The 19,953-nt window shown below is 51.0% G+C and overlaps 1 protein-coding gene across 1 annotated transcript in view; it reads right to left on the reverse strand.

Annotated features, from left to right (window-relative positions):
• Positions 1 to 19,953, reverse strand: part of HAUS7 (HAUS augmin like complex subunit 7) — a 262,504-nt gene that overhangs the window by 87,453 nt on the left and 155,098 nt on the right. The window contains exon 5 of the mRNA XM_069645349.1: positions 14,131 to 14,228. Within this exon, the coding sequence (XP_069501450.1) occupies positions 14,131 to 14,228 (98 nt within the window). The remainder of the gene's footprint in view (positions 1 to 14,130; positions 14,229 to 19,953) is intronic.

Consider the following 19,953-nt stretch of genomic DNA (forward strand, 5'->3'; position numbering starts at 1 on the left):
CAGCCCGTTCCCAGCTTGTGGCAAATTTTTTCGCATAAAATCCCACCCGTGCAGAGTGCACACAGGCCTGGCACATACCAGATGACAATTGATGACAAAAGGGACAGTGAACTGACGCAACCATACCACCCTGAGATAGTTTACCTGGAAGTGCTACATTGTGTGCATCCCTAGCTACTTAAAAAAAACAATTATGTGTCCGTAAAAGGCACACATTCATGCTGCATGAAGGACTACCCCCATGCAAAATAGCACACCCAAATACTGGTATGTCACCCAACCCCCTCCCAAACCCCATCTGAGCTGAACATTACACCATGGCATGGCATGCAATGTCAAAGCAACCAAACGAATGCACAGCATGTCACACAAGTCTCACAAAGTGCACCACCACAAATTGAAACAGGGCAGAGACAATTCCCTCTCACCTATGAAAAATAAACAGCACACATGAACAAATACTTACCAGCAAGAGAAAACATGAATACAGGACCCAACAGTGGCAATTTATGACAGTAACCAATGACAATAGTGCAAGTGTTAGAACCTGACAAAGGCAGCACATCGACCCCTTCAATCTCCAGTGTGTTGTTGGTAGGTAAATGTGTCAGGTTACTGCATACAACACGAACTGCATCTGCAATGGACACAGGCAAGTTAGCACATGAAGAAGCTACATGCAAATATGCAAATGGCCAGTATGTTATACAATATACAAATCAACCATGCAGTGGAGAAACCATCAGCAATCCCCACTAGGGGTGTATACACAGTTTGGACTACAGACTGCCCACACAACTGATGGAAGCCAATGCCTCTGTGTACGTTACGGTCACACGGTGACACCCTAGCAAGCCCATGGAAAGGGGAAGCAGGAGTGGCATATGTGTCAGGACCCCAAGCTGCTAACAAACACAGGACAAGCCTGCATGGGCCCAGCCGGAACACACAGTGGATGCCTACGGTTGCCACACAAAACAACACACTAACATGAATGCACAATAGAAGCAAAAGAATTTTCCACAAAAAAAGGAAAAACTAAAAAAAAGTGAAAAATAAAACTGAAAAATGAAAATTCCAAGTACAAATGAAAAAAGAAAATGAAGATAAAAATTAAAAAGAAACAAAAAATGAAAAATGTACAAATTACTATTGAAAATGACAAATGAAAATGGAAAAAGAAAAAAGAAAGAACAAAGAAAAAAGAAGAAAAATCAAAAATGGCCATGGGTCGACCAGGGAGGTGGGGGGGGGGGACCACCCAGGAGGGAGGAGTTACAGGGTGTACCCCAACACCCACATGTGTGGATGTTGAAGGAAAAAAAAAACAAAAAACCTCCATGGGCTCATGGCCTGCACGGCTACCCGATACCGATAGTGGGAAAATTGCCGTCGCCGTCACCCTCTGGTGGTACATTAGAAGGTGTGCGTGGTATGGGAGGCAGACCAGGCAAAGCCCTGGCATGCTCCTCCATGGCAGCAAGCATGCGGGTCTGAAAGGTTTGGTTCTGCAGGATGATGGTCCGGAGATCCCCATGCAGCACCTCACGGGTAGCATGGACTTCTGCCTGCAAGGCCTCACGTGATGCCTGATCTCCTCACGGGCTGCCTGGAGCTCAGCTGAGATTGTGCGTGTTAGCTGCTCCAGCTGCTGTTCTGACCTTGTACTCTGGAACACCCCAAGTGCACCCAGAGTATCTCTGAGGGACCTGTGTTCTACCCTCAGGGTATCCCTTTGGGCCTGTGACTCTGCAGATATGGCTGTGCGCAGAGTCTCCAGTTCAGCCCGCCTGTCCCTGTTGGATGCAGACATGTCCTCCCTGTGTGAGCGGCACGTGGACTCCGTTTCCTGCTGCTGGAGCTTGAGCTGCCTTTCTGGGGGGGGAGAATGGAAGTGGCCACCCTATCCATGGCCTGAGCAATCATCTCACAAGATGCCCCTTGTTGTGCTGCAATAGTATACATGGAGTTCTCCCACACAGTATTCCCCGGTGGCACACGGCCACTGCGTTGGCGGACACCACACCTGTTTGGCCCAAAGTGATGTGCGCTGTGCTGGCACTGCCTGAGGCTGCAGGACTGCATTCCTCCTTTGATCTGCTGGCCCAGGAACAGGAGCAAATATAGTGGAGTGTGACCCTGCATCCGTAACCGCCACAGGCGGACATTCCAACACTGAATGGCCCATTGAGTGGTCTATCCTCCAGTGCAGGTGCGTTGGACAGAACAGCATCCCTGCCAGAAACACTCACATGCGACGGGACATTTGTCTCAATGTCCGATTCAGCACCTGAGCCATAGAGGTCATCGGAGGTGTACCCAGAGACACCCATGGACAGGATGGTCTGTAGGACTAATGGATTTTCCTGCACCACCACCCCACGTCCTCCACTGGTGCCTGGTTGGGGCTCTGAGTACTCCTGCCCCTGCACCATCTCCTCCTCCTCAACAGAATCTAGTGCTTCATCACCTGCACAAAAATAAAACAAAAGTAACGAAGACAGGCATGAACAGCATAGCCGACACACAAAGGCATCACAATCTACACATCGAATACATTAATGAGACATGTCACACATAACACTAACTCTGGCATGCATGCAGTGGAAATGAGTGGAAGGGGACTCTAAAAGCAGACACTGAGGACTCCAAAATGGAAAAGCAACACATGTGCTGCATGGTGCATAGCACCTGCATCACACATTAGCCTGTGAGTGGCATGGACAATCCACAAACATGACACATGCCAGCACACAGATGGCAGAATTGCCAAGGACACCCAAATGGTAGTAAGTCAGTACTGTCCCCCATCCATGTGAGATGCACATCATGAAATAAAACATGTAAAAGAGTGAAAAAACACACATTTGTCACACGCTGCAACAACACCAGTGTTTACTAATACAGTGATGGGAGGCACGTGGATACATCAATGGTAGGTCACTTGGACATGACACAAGTCAATTGTCATGTTGAACAATCAAACGGGGCTCCGAAGAGATTGGATGCAGTGCATGTGTAGTTGCACAAAAGTCAATCAGCCTGATTGATGAAATCATTTCCGTAACAAGTTAATAAATGTGGGGCATTGTGGGGTTAAATCTATATCTGAAGCATGAAAATTTGGGGAAGAACGGCACAAAAAAATGTGTGTTTATCATGCAAATGATTCCATCAATCAGGCAGAATGAAAAGAAAAACAGTATTAAGAATATTGTGGCATGATGCCAGTTGAAGGGCAAGTGCAGTCATTATGTGCAAAGTGTTTTCAGCGGTCAGTAGGGATACTGTGAAACCCAAACCCAAGGGCGGGGGATGGTTTGGAGACACCACATGGGTCACATAGCAGTCATGACTACACAGCCTGACCTAGCACTCAATCAGAACACATCACCTTAGCAACATACACATGGTCTGGACACACACGCATGGCCACTCACCGGGCATTGCCTCAAGATCTGGTAGGTCTCCCACACCTTGTATTTATATTGTTCATATAGCACCTTATACCAAAGCGCTGAACATTTTAACAACTTGATACATCAAATATTATAACAGTAGAAGCAAATTACAATAATGAATCAGTCCAAAAAAACAGTAAGAAGAGCAATTAAACTGGATGGGGAGAGGGAGAGCAGAGCAGTAGAACTGAGAGGGAGGAGAAGGGGGAGGAGGGTAGGGGAAAGGGGGTGAGAGTGGGGAGGAGGGAGATGATCAAGGGGAAATAGGAAGGAAGGAGGGGGAGCAGGAGAGGGAAGGGGTTTCATGCGGGGAATGGAGAAGGAGAGATTTAAGGGATGTGCGGAATGAGGAGAAGGAAGGAATAGAGCGGATAGAGAGGTAAAGACTTCCAGGAGCTGGAAGGAGCGGAAGCAGGAGGGGGCACAAGGGGATGGAGGAACAGTGAGAAGGAAGTGGTCTGCAGAACGAAGGGAGCGGGAGGGAGTGTAGAAAGAGGAGGGAGGAGAGATAAGGGGGAGCAAGACCATGGAGAGATTTAAAGACTAAACAGAGGAAATTAAATTTAAGTTGGGAGTGAAAGGGGAGCCAGCCAAGGGGGGGGGGGGGAGCAGAGATGGAGTCACGGGAGGTAAGGAGACAGAGGGTACGGACGGCAGAATGGTAGAAAGATTTGAGGAGGACGAGATGAGAATTAGGTAGTCCAAAGAGTAAGGAGGAGCAGTAGAAGAGGTGAGAGAAGATAAGGGAGGAGATTAGAAGTTTAGTAGCATGGAAGGTGAGAGAGGGGCGGACTTTGCAAATGTTAAAGAGGTGGTAGCGACAGGCACGAGAGATGAGAGAGATATGGTGGGAAAAAGAGAGAGAGGAGTCAAAGTGAATTTCTAAGTTGTGAGCGTGGGCAGAGATAGGGAGATTAGAAGGAGGAAAGTGAATGAAAGGTGGAGGAGAGGGAGGGGGAAGAGAGTTGGAGGGGAAGAATAAGACTTCAGTCTTGTCAGTGTTGAGAGAGAGAAAGCGGGAAGACATCCAGTTTTGTATGGCGGAAAGACAGGAAGAGAGTTTAAGGTTGAGGTCGGGCGAGAAGGAAGAGAAGGAAAGGAAGAGCTGAGTATTGTCAGCATAGAAGTGGTGGGAAATGCCGAACGAGGAGATAACAGGGGCAAGGAGGGAGGTGTAGAGTGAGAAAAGGAAAGGGCCAAGCACCGAGTCTTGGGGTACGCCGTATTCCAGAGGCTGGGTAGGAGAGGACCGGCCTCCCCAGGAAACAGTAAAAGAGCGGGGGAGAAGTAGGAAGATAGCCAGTTAAGAACAGAGCCTTTGAATCCAAAGGAAGAAAGAGTGTTGAGAAGAAGGGAGTGATCGACACTGTCAAAGGCAGCAGAGAGGTCAAGAAGAATAAGGACAGAGGATTGCTTAGAGTGTCGAGCGGAGAGGAGGGAGTTAAGGATGTAGGTGAGGGCCGTTTCAGGAGAGTGTTTAGGGCGGAAACCAAATTGAGAGGGGGAAAGGAGAGAGAGATTGGAGACAAAGGTTGAAAGCTGAGGTTGAAAGGATGACGAAAGGAAGAGAGAGAGAGGAGTAAAGAGGAGAAGTCCAACAGGAGGGGGGAAGAAACTATTACAGACTAATCGGCAGGAGGTAAGCAAGGAGCCTAGCAGGAGCGATGAGGGGCACTAAGCAGGACCTGGAGGAGCCTGTGCTGGTGAGGGAGCGGGTGTAGGTTCTGCAGCAGAGGCTGTTTGGCAGGAAGTAGGAAAAGAGACAGGGGCAAGATCCGGTGCAGACAGCAAGAATTTGGCAGATCAGGAACAGTTAGAGGGTACTAGCTGAGCCCACGCTGGAGTGGGAGCAGGCTCAGTAGGGGCTGTTTGGTAGGAAGTAAGCAGAGAGACAGGGGGCAAGATCAGGAGCAGACAGTGAGAGGTTGGCAGATCCCACGCAGGACTGGAAGCAGGGGAGGCTCAGTGGTAGGTGGCAGGTAAGGAGCCAGGAAAGGCAAGAACTGGAGTAGTCTGAATGTTCCTGGGTGAACCCGCTCAGATGTAGGAGCGGGTGGAGGTTCGGCAGCAGCGACTGTGCAGCAGGTGGTAGTAGTATCTCAATAGAGGAGCCAGGCAGGGCACAAATAGGATCCTAGAGTATGTTCCAGGCTGATCCCGCGATGATGAGTAAGCGGGGAGAGGCCCAGCAGCAGGGTCTGTGTGGCAGGTGGCAGGTAGGGGAGGGATCTGGTTGAACCTGCGCGATTTGGAGGTGGGAGGAGGCCCCGCAGCAGGGACTGTGAGGCGGGTGGAAGAAGGTGTGTACCTGACTGAACCCTCGTGAATAGGAGGGGGGAGGAGGCCCAACAGCAGGGTCTGTGAGGTGGGAGGCAGGCAGGGAGCCAGACAGGGCTCGAAAGGTGATTTGAGAGAGATCCTGGCTCCTCTCCGTGCGGAGGAAGCGGGTGGAGACCCAGCAGATGGTTAAAAGATGCCCTTGTCCTTGGAGGAGGGCGGGAAGACTCACCGCGGTCCAGTGAGCCTGCCCAGGCGACCAAACAGGAAGAGGCCGCACTGGGGGGCAAAGAAGGGAGCCAAAGGAGGTCCGCTGATGTGGCTGCAGCACTCCTGCGCAGAGGAAGCGGGTGGAGGTCCAGCAGCTGTCCTAACCAGGGACCAGGATGGTGGCGTTGACCAAAAGACAACCCTGTCTTTGAAGGAGGGCGGGAAGACTCATTGCGGTTCGGAGAGCCCGCCTAGGAGACCACACTGGAAGAGGGCACATTGGGTGGCCGAGAAGGGAGCCAGAGGAGGTCCGCCAATGGAGCTGCAGGCAGAGGCCAAGACAGGCATTGGGCATGAGAAGCAGTGGCTCTGGTCGTTGCAAGAAGGACGCTGTGAGCTGCAGAGGAGGGCCAGACGAATCGGTAGTCTGGAGAGCCTGCGCAGGCAGCAGAGCTTGCAGAGGCCGCACCGGAGGGCAAAGCCGGGAGCAGCCGACGAGGGCCCGCAATGGATAGGAAGAGGGCAGAGGTACAGTCAAAGGGGCAGCAGTCCAGCAAGAGTGAAGACGGGACCGGTGTACCAGAAGCTGCGGCTCCTGCCGTAGTCAGTAGGAGGTAGGGGCTGAAGTGCAGGTGGACTGGCCACTGGAAGCAGGCAATGGCACGATGACCAAAGGTCTCACTGCAGGCATTGACTGCTGGGTGCTGTTGCCAGGACCGAGCGGCACAACTGCCTTGGTGTGATGGTCTGGGACCAACACTGTCCCGGGTGGGTGACTCAGAGCCGGGGGTGGTATCAGGTGCAGCTGCCCCTGCAGCCTCCTCACCCTGGCTACTTGGGGCAGCAGATGACATTGCTGCCCCAGATCCACGTGGCCTGGTGACAGCAACTTTCACCGCCACACGTGGCTTTGACTTTGTGATACGGAAGTCGGCCTGCGAGTCATCCCATGCCAGTTCCGTGACCAATCTGGGCTGGGTTAACAGGGCCTGAGCTGGGATGGTGTCAGCTGCATCTCCCTGACCCATGGGGGGGTATAGGTGTCCCCTGATTGGTCCTCGACACACTGGCCTCTTGTGCCACCCTGCCCACATTGCCCACGACTGCCACCTTGGCCACCCTGCTCATCCTGGCCACGTCCCCTACCATGGACACCTCTTGGAGGTCGGCCACCTTTGCCTCCCTTAGCACTTGGTCACCTCCCAACCATGACACTGATGTTCTTGTGCGAGTGGGAGGTGCAGTAAACAATTGTCCTGGGCAATTGGGGTGAAGGGGGCAGGGTACTAGATGAATACGTACCCCTGTGCTCTAGCAACGCTATCTGTGACCCCTGGGGGAAGATGACGGGTCACGCAACGCTCAAGCACCCCAAAAAAGGAAATTCACGTGCGCGCGACCCCTCGGTAGCCCACATGCGTGGAATGAAGGACCCGCAGTACGGTGTGGCACCCAGAAACACAAAAATAAGCATACACATGGTATACACAGGCTACAATGACCTTTGAATGGATACGCAACACACGGGGCAACCACCATGGAAAAATAAGTGCGCGATTCACCGTCTGCCTGGAAACATAACGTGAAAAAGAGGCGCGTGGGCGCGTAGGTAACACCCTGCCAAAAGAAGAATTGAACTCTGTCTCAGTAAACAAGGAGTACGCACTGCAACCGTTGTGAAGTAACCACTTGTGAACTGACAAGAAGTACAGGAATCACCCGCTCTCTCTCCACAAAAAGCACGTACAAGGAAATGGTGTCCTACACAGACCTTTAACCCCTGCCCACAGAAACGCCCATGCGTGCCACGTCACTTACGCGCTAACGGCCTTTCCTTGAAATATACGCATTAACACGCTGACGTGCTGTTTTTGCACGTGCGGATTCACTATGCACCCGTGCCGAGGGAAACGCCTGCGCACGTCACTTACGCGCTAAGGGCCTTTCCTCGAATTACATGCTGACATGCTGTTTTTTCACATGCCAAATCACTCAGTATCAAGCTGGCCACGTGACAACACACGGAAGACCACGCTCCTGCCCAGAAGGCCATTTTCCTGCCCCCAAGAGCCCTGAGCCACTTCCCACGTCAGCCATCTGCAGGTGTCCAGTTGCTGTGACCACCCCTGCTGGAACAGAAGACTCCCGACTGCAGTTCCATCGCTCCACAGCCCAGCACCAGGACCCAGTTGCCCACCCACACCTGCCTCGGGGGTTGCCATGTCGGGCCAAAATCCATCTGGGACCAGCAGAGAGGCAGAGGGCTGCCAGCTTCAGTGCAGGAGAAGTTGGCATCCTGGTGGAGCAAGTCCTGGTGCATTATGATGCCCCCTTCGGAAGAACACGCGCCGACAAGGATGGACGGAAGAGGATCTGGATCGACATCCTGGTTGCCATCAACGCGGAGGGGGTGGCAACACCCGACATACCACACGTCCATAAGCGCTGGGAGGACTTCAGGTCCAGGACCCTCAGTAAGGCCCGGCGCCTCTTGGACGCAGCGGATGCAGTGGGGTGCAGGGTCTGCCTTACCACCGACCAGATGAGGGTCCTGGAACGCATTCGCCCAGCGCTTCACCACCAGGTCCTCGAGAGGCAGACCCGTCCGGAGTCGAGCGGTAAGTGTCCATACGTACTGATTGGACGCAGTGCATGTTGAGGTGTGCCAGGAGTGTGCAGCTTGGACATATGTCTGGAAAGGCCCATGTATGGATGTGTATGTGCAGGGACATGATCGTGCTGCATGTGAGTCCAGTTATGTGGGATGCACATCAATGGTGTATGTGGGATGCACATCAATGGTGTATGTGGAGACGCACACGTTAGCATTTCTGTGTATGTACTATGCCATGGTTGGGGTGCGACACATGGATGCTGGTTCCACCTTCATGTACGTGCATGGTGTAAGTGTGTGTGTTTGACATGTGTGCGACTGTGATACGCAATGGAAGCATGTGACACAGACATGTAGGAACCCGATTGGCAGATGTGACAGTTGCCGATGATTGCACTGTGACAGGTGGTGGAGATGTACAGATGCAGGTCTGTCTGGTGGCATGTGTGCATGTGTTTCGCACTCCCCATGTTGCTTGTGACGTCATGCCAACCTTCGGATGTTCATGCTATTGTGTGTGTATGTATGGATGCTGCTGCCTGCTGCACGATTCCTGTTAATGTGTGCATGTGTGTGTGGGTTCAAATGATGAGTGTTGGGGAGTGTGATGCCATCTGTGAAGTTTGACACTTCCACTCATGTGCAACTATGTGTGTATCAGACCATTGTAGAGTGCCCTGATGCCTGTGTCTCTCCCTGTCTGCAGCGTCGACTGATGAAGAGGGCAGAGACAGTGCTGTGGAGCACAGCGGCAGGGATCCCACCGCCAGCCGGAGACGCAAGGCCCAGCTCCCTTCCCAGGTAGTGATCTCTTCCGGGAGTGAGGAGTCTGGTGCCGCGTCCATGGCCGCAGCTGCTGAGGGAAAGTCCAAGAGGCAGAGTGTGGAGGTGGACTCCTCGGCAGCTTTAGGGGCAGTGGAGCCCACACAGGGGCCTACGGAGAAAGATGGCACGGAGTCATCCAGGTTGGTGGGGGGTTTGGTTGAGGAGGAGGCCATGGAAGCCCCACGCATGGGGCCTGGTAGGGGGGATTCCTCTGGTGCTAGTGGTGCAGTCCAGAGACAGGGACAGGAGGAAGCACAGGCCACCGCGGAGGTGCCTGTGTGTAATCCTGTCCCCGATCCTGTGACTGCATCATCCGGCACCAGCAGGGATGCCTCCGTCCAGACCCGTTTTCAGGGAGGGGATGCGCATACAACAACTGGCCTTCCTCTCCCTGCAGACGTTGCTATCCGTGACCGATTGAGCCTGTCCTAGCTAGGGTGGCCTTGCGCCAACTTGGTATTCGGGATGGCATGCAGGGTTCTCGTCTGGACAATGCACGTGATTTCAAATACCTCTTTGGCCGCGTCGACCTACTAGGTCAGGTCGTCGGCACTGGGTTCATCCGTGTGCTGGATCTTCTTGCGACCCCTTCCTCAACTGAACCCCCTATGCACCAGTCGTCCTCTGAGCCATCTTCCCGCCCAAGTATCACCTGGGCCCCCTGTGGAGCTGCCCCTGAGCCAGCAGCCAGGGTGGTAGAGGACCCATCCCTGCCACAGTCAGGAGTCGGAGGTCCAGCAGGGGTGGACACCAGCAAGAGGAGGACATGCAGGCATCAACAGGCAGGGCACGTGCACAGCAGCAGCAGGTTCAGGGTGGGAGTGATCATGGCTCGGGCCATCAACATCCCAGGTGCAGGCATCGGCCGGCGGGCAGGAGGACCCAGGATTGGCAGTGTTTTCCATGTGGCAGCGGTTGGGCCGGCAAATAGATGCGGAGCGGCGGCGGGCGGAGAGGACATGGCTCACAATGGTCAGAGCGGAGAACTCCATGCACCGGGCGTTGAGGCGGGCTGAGTGCCTCGAGGCAACTCGCAGGGAGTTGGAGGAGGCCATGGCTGCATCCCTGCGAGACCTCGGGGCCAGGGAAGAGGCCCGCCTCAGGGACATTGAAGTGGAGTTCGATGATGCCCTGGCCCGGGACATCAATGAGTGAGCCGTTGGACTAGCCCGCCGCCTTTGTAAATAGTTATGTAGGTGTAGGTTTCCTTTTTTTTATTTTTCTTTGGGGCGCATGGACTATACCCCGCCTTTTTGTAAATAGTTATTTATTAGGTAGGTTTTTGGTTAGGTTTCATTTAGATTGTTGGGCGCATGGACCCTTGAATATTCATTTGTATATAGTTATGGACCTAGATTTACTTTATTTTTTTGACCCATGACCCATATAGAAAAGCTTTGGTCTTTTTGGAACTTTGGATTTTGTTTTATGGACTGGTGCTTTGGAGCCATTTTACTTTGGATTTTATGGATTACAGCCTTCATTTTTGTTGCTCAATTGTTAGGGCCTGCTGGCAGGTTGACATCACTGGGGGTGGGGGTGGGCTCCCAAGTGCATGGTGCCATGTGGCCTGTCTGCGGGGCATGGTGAGAGTGGATCGGCTGCCTGCGGGGCATGGTCTGGGGTGATGGACTACCTCCAGGGCATGGGGAGGGGTTGTAGGTGTGTCCCCTGTGGTGTGGGCTGGCTGCAGGGTATGGGGGGCACACCCAGGAGGGCCCACACTGCCAAATCACGTGTCAAATTCGCTGCACACCCCCGGAATATGCGTACCCAGCTCATGCCAGGCCGATCGCGTGTAGAACTCCCTGCGCCCCCCTGGAATACGCGCAGGCAACCCATAACCCCTGACCATGACTCACAGCCAGCACATCACCCCTGACCATAACCCTCAGGCAGCCCACACCACAGAGGACCGCCCTACACCTCTGGGGATGCCCCGCAGGCAGACCTTCACCCCTGACCATGAACCGCAGGCAGCCCACACCACAGTGGGGACATTTTCCACGCAATTTGCCTGGCGCAGGCAGAGCATGCGTATTCAAGGGGTGCGCAAGTTGATTTGCACATCTTTTGGTTGACACGAGCGGGGTACGCGTACCGAAGGGGGTACGCAAGTACATTTTCATGAGTTTTGGCTGCCAAGAGCGGGGTACGCGTATCGAAGGGGGTGTACAAGTACATTTTCACGCATTTTGTCTGCCGCTAGCGGGGTACGCATAGTTTTTTGTGCGATTTCACTGTAAGTTGGTCCAGGGTTAGCGCAGCCCTTTGCGCCATATTGGGGATTTTAATGGCTTTTCCTTGCGCAAGGGGCGTAACTGGCGCTGCGGGATGTTCACTGTGCCACGGCTCAAAATGGCTTGGGAAATCCATGAATACGCAGCTGGCGCACGCACCCTCTCTGCGCTGCCCGCGTGCGCCGCTTCTGCGCTGAAATCTATGAATTACCCCCTTAGTGCAGAATATAGTGCAGGCATTCGTTCTTTCATGTGTCCATTTATCTGCTCGCCTAATCCAGAGGAATTGTGGCAGAGGTTGCAACTACAAGCATGAAAGACAACTCCTTCGGACAGCACATAACCAGTGGTAGATCCTTTTTTAGCAAGAAAGTCAGATTCACAAGATCTAAAGTGTTTGTCCTGCTTATGTCAAAGTCTGGTCACCGTTGGTGTTAGGAAAGGCTCCACCATAGGTTCTAGAAGACCAGGAACCTTATTTATTTATTTATTTGAATTTGTAAAGCGCCCACTGCCCTCGAGCATTGTGGCGCTGTTAAGAATGCTTGCTTAGTTACATCAGTGAAGTCATCAACATACATACATAGATGATGGCTTCAGACAATTACAGAAAGAGCATAACAGTGATCAGTGATTACATAGATTGGTGGGCAAGTATATGGTGCCAGCCACATCTTACATGGCGGCAGCTACATAAAGTAGCAAGGTCAGCTTAGGTGGACAAGAGCATAGTGCCAGCCACATGTTGCATGGTGGCAGCTACAAACAGTTGCGGGGTCAAGAATAGAATGCATACATTAGTGCTACCTAAGGGTTGAAAGGCGGCAGCATCTCATGAATGCGTGGTCATGTTCAATGGGCAAGTGCGTGGTGACCGGCACAGATATAGGAGAGAAGCTACAGATAGGTGCGTGGTTGGTTTCATACATAGACTAGCATGGGGCCAGTCCCTTATTGGACTGTGGCAAGTGCATACTATTTCATAGGTTTAAATCAACGGGCACTAGCCTAGAGCAAATCTCATGTAATGGCGGGAAACTACATACACTTACTGGGGTGGGAGGAGAAGGGAGAGAGGAAATACTAGGGGGTAGGTGAAGGGGGTGGGGACAAACATGGGCAGGCGGGGGGTGGAGAGAGGGGACCTGAAAGGGGGGGGGGGAAGAGGGGTGGGGGAAAGACCTTTTGCCTGTTACATTTGCACAAAACTGGTGTAACGCATCTAAATCTTGGAGATCGGCTGGTGGTGGTGGTGCTGTTAGTGGCATGCTGAATGGCCTTCAGGTATGCTGGAGCTGGCCACAGAAGGTGCCCCGGTTGTGAAGTCAGCTCACCTGGCTCTTTCATAAGGATGAAATCCAAGTTGAAAACCCTGAAAGGTGCATTGCTTGGGGGTCAAGCTGAAGTTTGACCCTTGGTTAGAATCCCTCACTAGCTTTCAGCCCCATTTGAGGCCTTTTCTACACTCATGGTATGGGAAAAGGGCACTCTTAGGAAACTACATATTGTACCTTTTGGGGCTGTTTTTGCACCGTAGAACACATATTGTCAAACTGTGCAGAGCAACACTACCCCCAATTTCCCCTTTACCTTAAAACATTGCTTTCACTGGCTAGGGGCTAAAGAAAATCCATGAACGGAACTAAAAGTAAAACACTTGAAAAGTGAAAACATTCCTCCAAAAAGCCTCAGAATGTGTTGGATGTTTTCTAGAAATTCTTGCTCCATAAAGCAGAAAAACTGACTCGTCACAAAGCTGCATGATGGGATACAGGAGCAATGTAGCCATTTTAAAATTAAGGTATCTTTAAAAAAATATACTAGAGGTTTAATCAGATTTCAAATAAAACAAATAACCACTTCTCCCCCCTTCCATGCACTTTTCTCCTTCCCCCCCCCCTTTCCTATGCACTTGCGCGTTCTCAATGTCACTGGGCCTAGTAAGATCGTTGTTTTGTTCTCCCCTGTTCCCCTCTCTTGCCTTGCCGCGCTCTGAAACACTTGTGTACGAGCGGGATATAAATAAAATATCAATCAATATCAATACAGGCAATTCATTTAAACTGCTAGAAGAAAAATTATTTTGGTTTCAACAAAAAAAGATCCTGCGCATAAGCAATGATATTACAGGCTTGTGAATACGTATTAATATCCCCACGATTGAAAACGCTGCACTAGGCGAGGCAGCATGGGATATGGATCTATGCTAGGATGGAGGAGAGCAATACATTGGGTAAGTACACCTAGAATGGGAAATGGAAACAATGTCTGCTAGACTGAGAAGAAGGTTTCTGAGAAGAGGATGTTCCTCTAGGCTGAATTGCCAGTGGTTGAGGTGAAGGAAGACCTCTAGGCTGGAAATCATTCTGACATCCCCCCCTTTGCTAGGCAGGGCAGTGGTGGGTTGAGCGGGGGAGTTCCCTTTGTTCCTCCTCTACCCTAAAAAGAACAGGGACATACATTCCAACAGCTGGTTCTACTCATGATACAACACACAACTCACCTGCAAGAAGGGGCCTCCCCGGTGGCACAGTCGGGGCACCTGATCACATCCACCAACTCATTCATGAAGGACAGTTGTCTTTGAGGAGTAGCTAGACCCTACAGGAAGCAGAGAGAAGATGAATAATCCTACATTATGTTTGATTGAAGCATCTTCCGATCATGAAACCAAATCTCAGTACACTGAAAACCTCTCTGTACCCCTCTGCACCAAACCCAGTATGAGTAGGTTTTCAACACCAACCTGGATCCCGATGATACTACTTCAGAGTAATAGTGAGAACATTTCAATAAACATCTTATCGACATTAGTCCTTAACATTGTTGATGACAGTACAGCAACAGCCCAAAAAAAGCTCAAGGAAAAGGAATATGAAGAGTCTCTCCTCACAACCTCAATACCAGAAATTCTACCACCTCTCATGCCTTCACATTCCCCCATGATCAGAGTTGAGAAAATGCAATTTTGTATCCGATACATCTAAAATTGAAACCACTTAACTTTCCTAAGGAGGGGGTACCCTACCTCTGTGTTGCTCGATGTGTGCGTTCGTACCTGATGACTGTAATGTACCCTGTTGTATGCCTGTCTTAACTTTCTGCCAATAAACAAAGTTTTAAAAAAAAAAAAAATTGAAACCACTGACTGAACAGCCATTCTTGTCTTTGATGATCGACAGTAAAAATAGATTTGCACCCTGGCAAGGACACTCAGCCAATCAGGTGGCTGGAAAAGCATGAGAGAACGGACTGTGTACCACCTGCTTTTTCCAGCAACCCAAGGCCCTTCACCCGTTGGCACCACATTTATTGTGGTGAGACAAGAGAGAGCCTCTACCTTGCCTACCCAAGCCCCCACCTCCCCTCAACCTCTCCCCAAAGACATTCTACACCCTTTCCTCACACCCTCCCACTAGGGCTATAGCAGACAGGAGAAAACTGATGTGGAAGGGGAAACTAAAGGATGTTGAACACACGTCAATGGAAAGGGAAGCTTGTGAGCCGAATATATTTGAAAAGGCAAAGCCAGGAGTTCTTAGTGATGCTTCTCGAAGCTCAGTCTTGCTGAAGATTCCTGAAAGATGACACCATGTGCACTATTTATTCCATGTTAAAAATAGTAGCCCCTCTTCCGCATTCTTGGAGACTCTGCTTGAAGCTGCGGATGTTGTCGAGCCAGAACACCTATGCAGCCGACCTGCACTGAAGCAGAACACCCATGTCGGCTTTGAGTGTCCAAGTGCAGATAGGGCGAGGAATACAAGGCCATTGGCAATCAGTTCTACAATAAGGTGATTTATCTTGAAATTAGTACAACAACCATGTTTTAATGCTGAATAAATTGTGTGTGTGTGTATGTGTGTATATGTCCAACAGCTTTCTGGACCCTCTCTCTGGTGCTACCTGCCACTACAGTAGAGTAACGTTACGCATTACGGTGGAATCTACAATGCAGTTCCCCCTCCCAGCTGCCAATGTTCAGAGCTGTGCCTCCGCCACAGAGATATATTTCAGTGTTTACACCAATTGACTGATAGGTAATAGGACCCCAAGCTTTTATTCAAACAATGAAAACACTATGTACAACTCAAGGACTCAAAGACATGTGTACGTTTACTTCATTGTTGATTCATGATGTTTCACAGAATATACACAAATTACACGTGATACAAGCAACCCATTTACATAGTAAACTTGTATCTGCACAATCATGGGATAATTGTAGTTTAAAAGCAGAGTGGGGAAGACGCCCAGTGTTGATTCCTCTATGCTCCCGGTGAAGTGTTATATACATTTCCTCAATCTCCACTTGCGGGGAGAAAGGAAATTAGGTTTCGGATACTCCTTTGCTGAATATCTGCCTGGAAGAAGTAGGTACCCCTATATTTACTGAAGCAGAGCGCAACGAACCAGGAATAGCAGTGCTGCATAGACAAATATTGGATAAGTCGCAAACTTTGTGTCGGAATCCAATAAATCAAATTCATGTAACTTGGTCATTTCCCTACCACCACTATTTTTACCGGAAGCTGATGCAGCTACTTTTTCACCCCTGGTGGGTGCTACGATGCTATCTGGGCTTGACTTCGTGCTACGATCTTTAATTTCGATAAAACAAGACTTTAAATGGGAATATCGCGGATCAAAAAGAATGTATTGATTCAAATGGATTGCAAAATTACCTCTCTGGTAGGTATCTTGGTGGGTCAAAGGCCAAACATCTTGGGGGTATAGATACAGGGGGGCGGGGGGTGTCCTTCACTCAGTGTTTTGCTGCTATCAATTTGGTAAAACAGACTTATGTCTTTGTCATGAGGGGTGCACATAAGGTGATTTAAGTGTACCATACACATTATTTTCAGCCATACTAAACAATAGAATACACAGGTTTTTATCAAATTGACCAGTATTTATTGGTGGTCTTATTCTGTTTATAATCTTAAACTAAAGTATTTTGGTGATATAAGCAGCAAGAAGAACAAGTTACTCTCTTACCTGGTAACGTTCTTTCGATGGGATGGTCCGATGACATATTCCATATCTATGACAGGTAATCACCACAGCTGTGCTGCTTCGGAAAATCTTTCGGCGTCTGCTTCCTGCGTCGATGACGTCGATACGCTGTCCTCGAGGGCCTCAGTTGATCCGACGTCACCAGAGGTTATATGTAGGACGCCCGACGCCCGTAGCCTCAGTTGGTTTTTTTCCTCAGAACGTGTGGCACCAATCTTCTGCCAGAATGACTACAGAAAGCCTTGCGGAAATGTAAGCTGCAATCGCTTAAGAAATTCTGTAGCGGGGCAGGTAGGGAGGGAGCAATATGGAATACGTCGTCGGACCATCCCATCGAAAGAACGTTACCAGGTAAGAGAGTAACTTGTTGTTCGAGGGGATTGGGTCCTCCGACGTATTCCGTATCTATGGCAGACTCCCAAAGCAGTACCAACGTATGGAGGAGGGAAAAGAATTTAGAATATAGAAATGTAGAATGCCCAATCAAATTGCAGAGTAAAGGACCGCCTTGCCAAAGGCCAGATCCTGCCCATGGATAGAGTCTAGGGAGTAGTGGCGTACAAAAGTATGGACCGAAGCCCAAGTGGTAGCTTCACAGATGTTACGAATAGGAACACCTCTCTGCAGGGCAGTAGAGGCAGCCATACCCCTAGTAGAATGGGCCCATAGGCATACCGGAGGGCCCTTACCCGCCAAGCGGTAACATTCAGAAATTGCCAAGATAATCCATCTAGACAGTCTGCTTAGTAACAGCTTAACCCAAACGCCTTCCAGCGTAACCTATAAAGAGCTGATCGTCCACTCTGACCCGGGACATGCGTGAAATCTAGAAACTTAAAGCTCTCCTAGGATCCAACCTATGGAGCCTCTCCTCTTCCTTACCAGGATGCAGAGGAGGAAAAAATGCCGGAATGACCTTCTGGCTTAAATGAAATTCTGAGACAACTTTCGGAAGAAAGGAAGGACGAACTCTAAGGACAACCCTGTCTTATGAAACACCGTGAAGGGTGGCTTAACAAAAGTGCCTGCAACTCACTCACTCTGCGAGCGGAAGTGACTGCAACTAAAAACAGTTTTAAGGGTTAACAGTCTCAAAGGACAAGAATGTAAAGGCTCAAATGGAGCACCCATTAGGAATTTTAGAACAAGGTTCAAATCCCAACCGGGCACCTGGAAAGGTGACGGTGGGAACACAGTGAGCCCTTTCAGAAACTGAGAAATCAAAGGAAATTTTGAAATAAGAACACTCCTCAGACGAGCGCTTAAATATGGACAGCGCCACCAGGTAATCTTGAATGGTACCCACTTGCAGGCCCTTGTGGGCTAAAGAAAGCAAAAAAGACAGAACCACAGTAATGTCATATGAAAAAAGGATCCACATTCTTAACCCTGCACCAGTTGCAGAACTTTCTCCAACGGCAACGATACAGGGACTTTGTTGCAGGCCGTCTGGCCAAAAGCAACACCTCCATCACGTCTTCAGGGAGGTCCCAATCCATATACCTCAGCCTTTCAGAAGCCAAGCGTGAAGGTTGAGGGATCTGACCTCTGGAGGAAGAACCTGACCCCCCCCTCCCGTGAGAGAGAATCGTCTCGGTACGGAAGACGGCGTGGAGGGCAGATGGACAAGTCGAGAAGGTCCGGGTACCACGTTCTCCGGGCCCATGCCGGAGCAATGAGGATCATCCGGGAACCGAACTTCCGTAACCTCCGCAGCACTTGCGGGATGACGGGGACTGGAGGAAAAACATACAGCAGTGGGAAGGACCACTCCACCACAAACGTGTCTTCTAAGGCTCCTCTTGGAGGAAATTCCCACGAGCAGAACCTTTCGTACTTCCGGTTGACACTGGAGGCGAAGAGATCCACTTGTGGGGTCCCCCAAAGGGCAAAGATCTCCAGGAGAATCTCCGGAGCCAGCTCCCACTCATGAGAGATCGCGCTCTGCCTGCTCAGAGCATCCGCTGTCTCGTTTTCGTCTCCGGCCAGATGAACTGCCGAGATTGAAACTTCCTGCTGGATGGCCCAGAACCAGAGCTGCATCGCCTCCCTGCACGGAGAAAGTGACCCTATGGAGTCTGGACTCAGACGGAGACCAACAACCGCTGACTGTCAACTCGTTGGCATGAGCTCCCCATCCTATGAGGGATGTGTCCGTCACGATCGTCACCTCCGGCCAGGGAAGCCAAAATGGGGCCCCTGCATCAGATTGCCTTCGACGGCCCACCACAGAAGGTCCTGGGCGACCGAGGGCGGCACCTGAACAGGGTCCGACATCCTGCCGGAGGACTGTGACCACTGCATCTTGAGAGCCCATTGCAGAGATCTCATCCGCAACCTGGCCTCCGGCACCAGAAGAATGCAGGATGCCATGAGGCCGAGCAACCTCAAGAACTCGAACTCCGGGAGACTGTGGGCATGTTGAAACTTGTGCACCATCTGCTGAATGTGATGAGCCCTCACCTGGGGAGGGAAACACTGCCCCAAGGACCTATCAAGCACTGCTCCGATGTACTGGAGCCGCTGAGTTGGCGTCAAGTGGGACTTCTTTAAGTTGAGGGAGAAGCCCAGCTTGTGAAGGGAGTGGCAGGTGACGGACAGATGATCCAGGACTTGCTCGGGAGAGCGCGCCCTGATCAACCAATCGTCCAGGTAGGGGTAGACGTGAATCCACCCTTTCCCGAGATACGCTGCCACCACCACCATGAGCTTGGTGAAAACCCTCGGGGCGGAGGTCAATCCGAACAGCAGGACCTGAAACTGAAAGTGCGAGTCGCCAACCGCGACTCGCACAAGGTACTTCTTGTGCTTGGGATGGATCAGCACATGAAAGTAAGCGTCCTTGAGGTCGAGAGACACCAACCAGTCCTGCTGTTGAAGGGCCTGGAGGATCTGAGAAAGAGTAACCATCTTGAACTTGTCCTTCCTGAGGAGATTGTTCAAACCGCACAAGTCCATGATGGGTCCCAATCCTTCTTGGAAATCAAAAAATAAGGGGAATACCATCCCTTGTTCCTCTCCCCTACAGGCACCAGTTCTATGGCGCCTTTCCCCAGCAGGGATTGTACTTCCTGCGCAAGGAGCGGATCCGGACACTTCAAAGAGAGATTCCCTGGTGGATTGTCATGAGGCCTCTGCCGGAAAGGAAGACAGTAGCCGTGGGCTATGATTTCTAGAACCCACACATCTGAAGTAATGGCACGCCATTCTGCAAGATGCTGCGCCAGCCTTCCCCCCCCAACCGGCGAACCATGGGACATGGCCTCATGACTGAGCTGAAGCGGCTGCGGCATTGCCCGAGGGTAAAGAG

This window comes from Ambystoma mexicanum, chromosome 2p (assembly GCF_040938575.1).
Source record: "Ambystoma mexicanum isolate Mex_15411 chromosome 2p, UKY_AmexF1_1, whole genome shotgun sequence".
NCBI lineage: Eukaryota > Metazoa > Chordata > Amphibia > Caudata > Ambystomatidae > Ambystoma > Ambystoma mexicanum.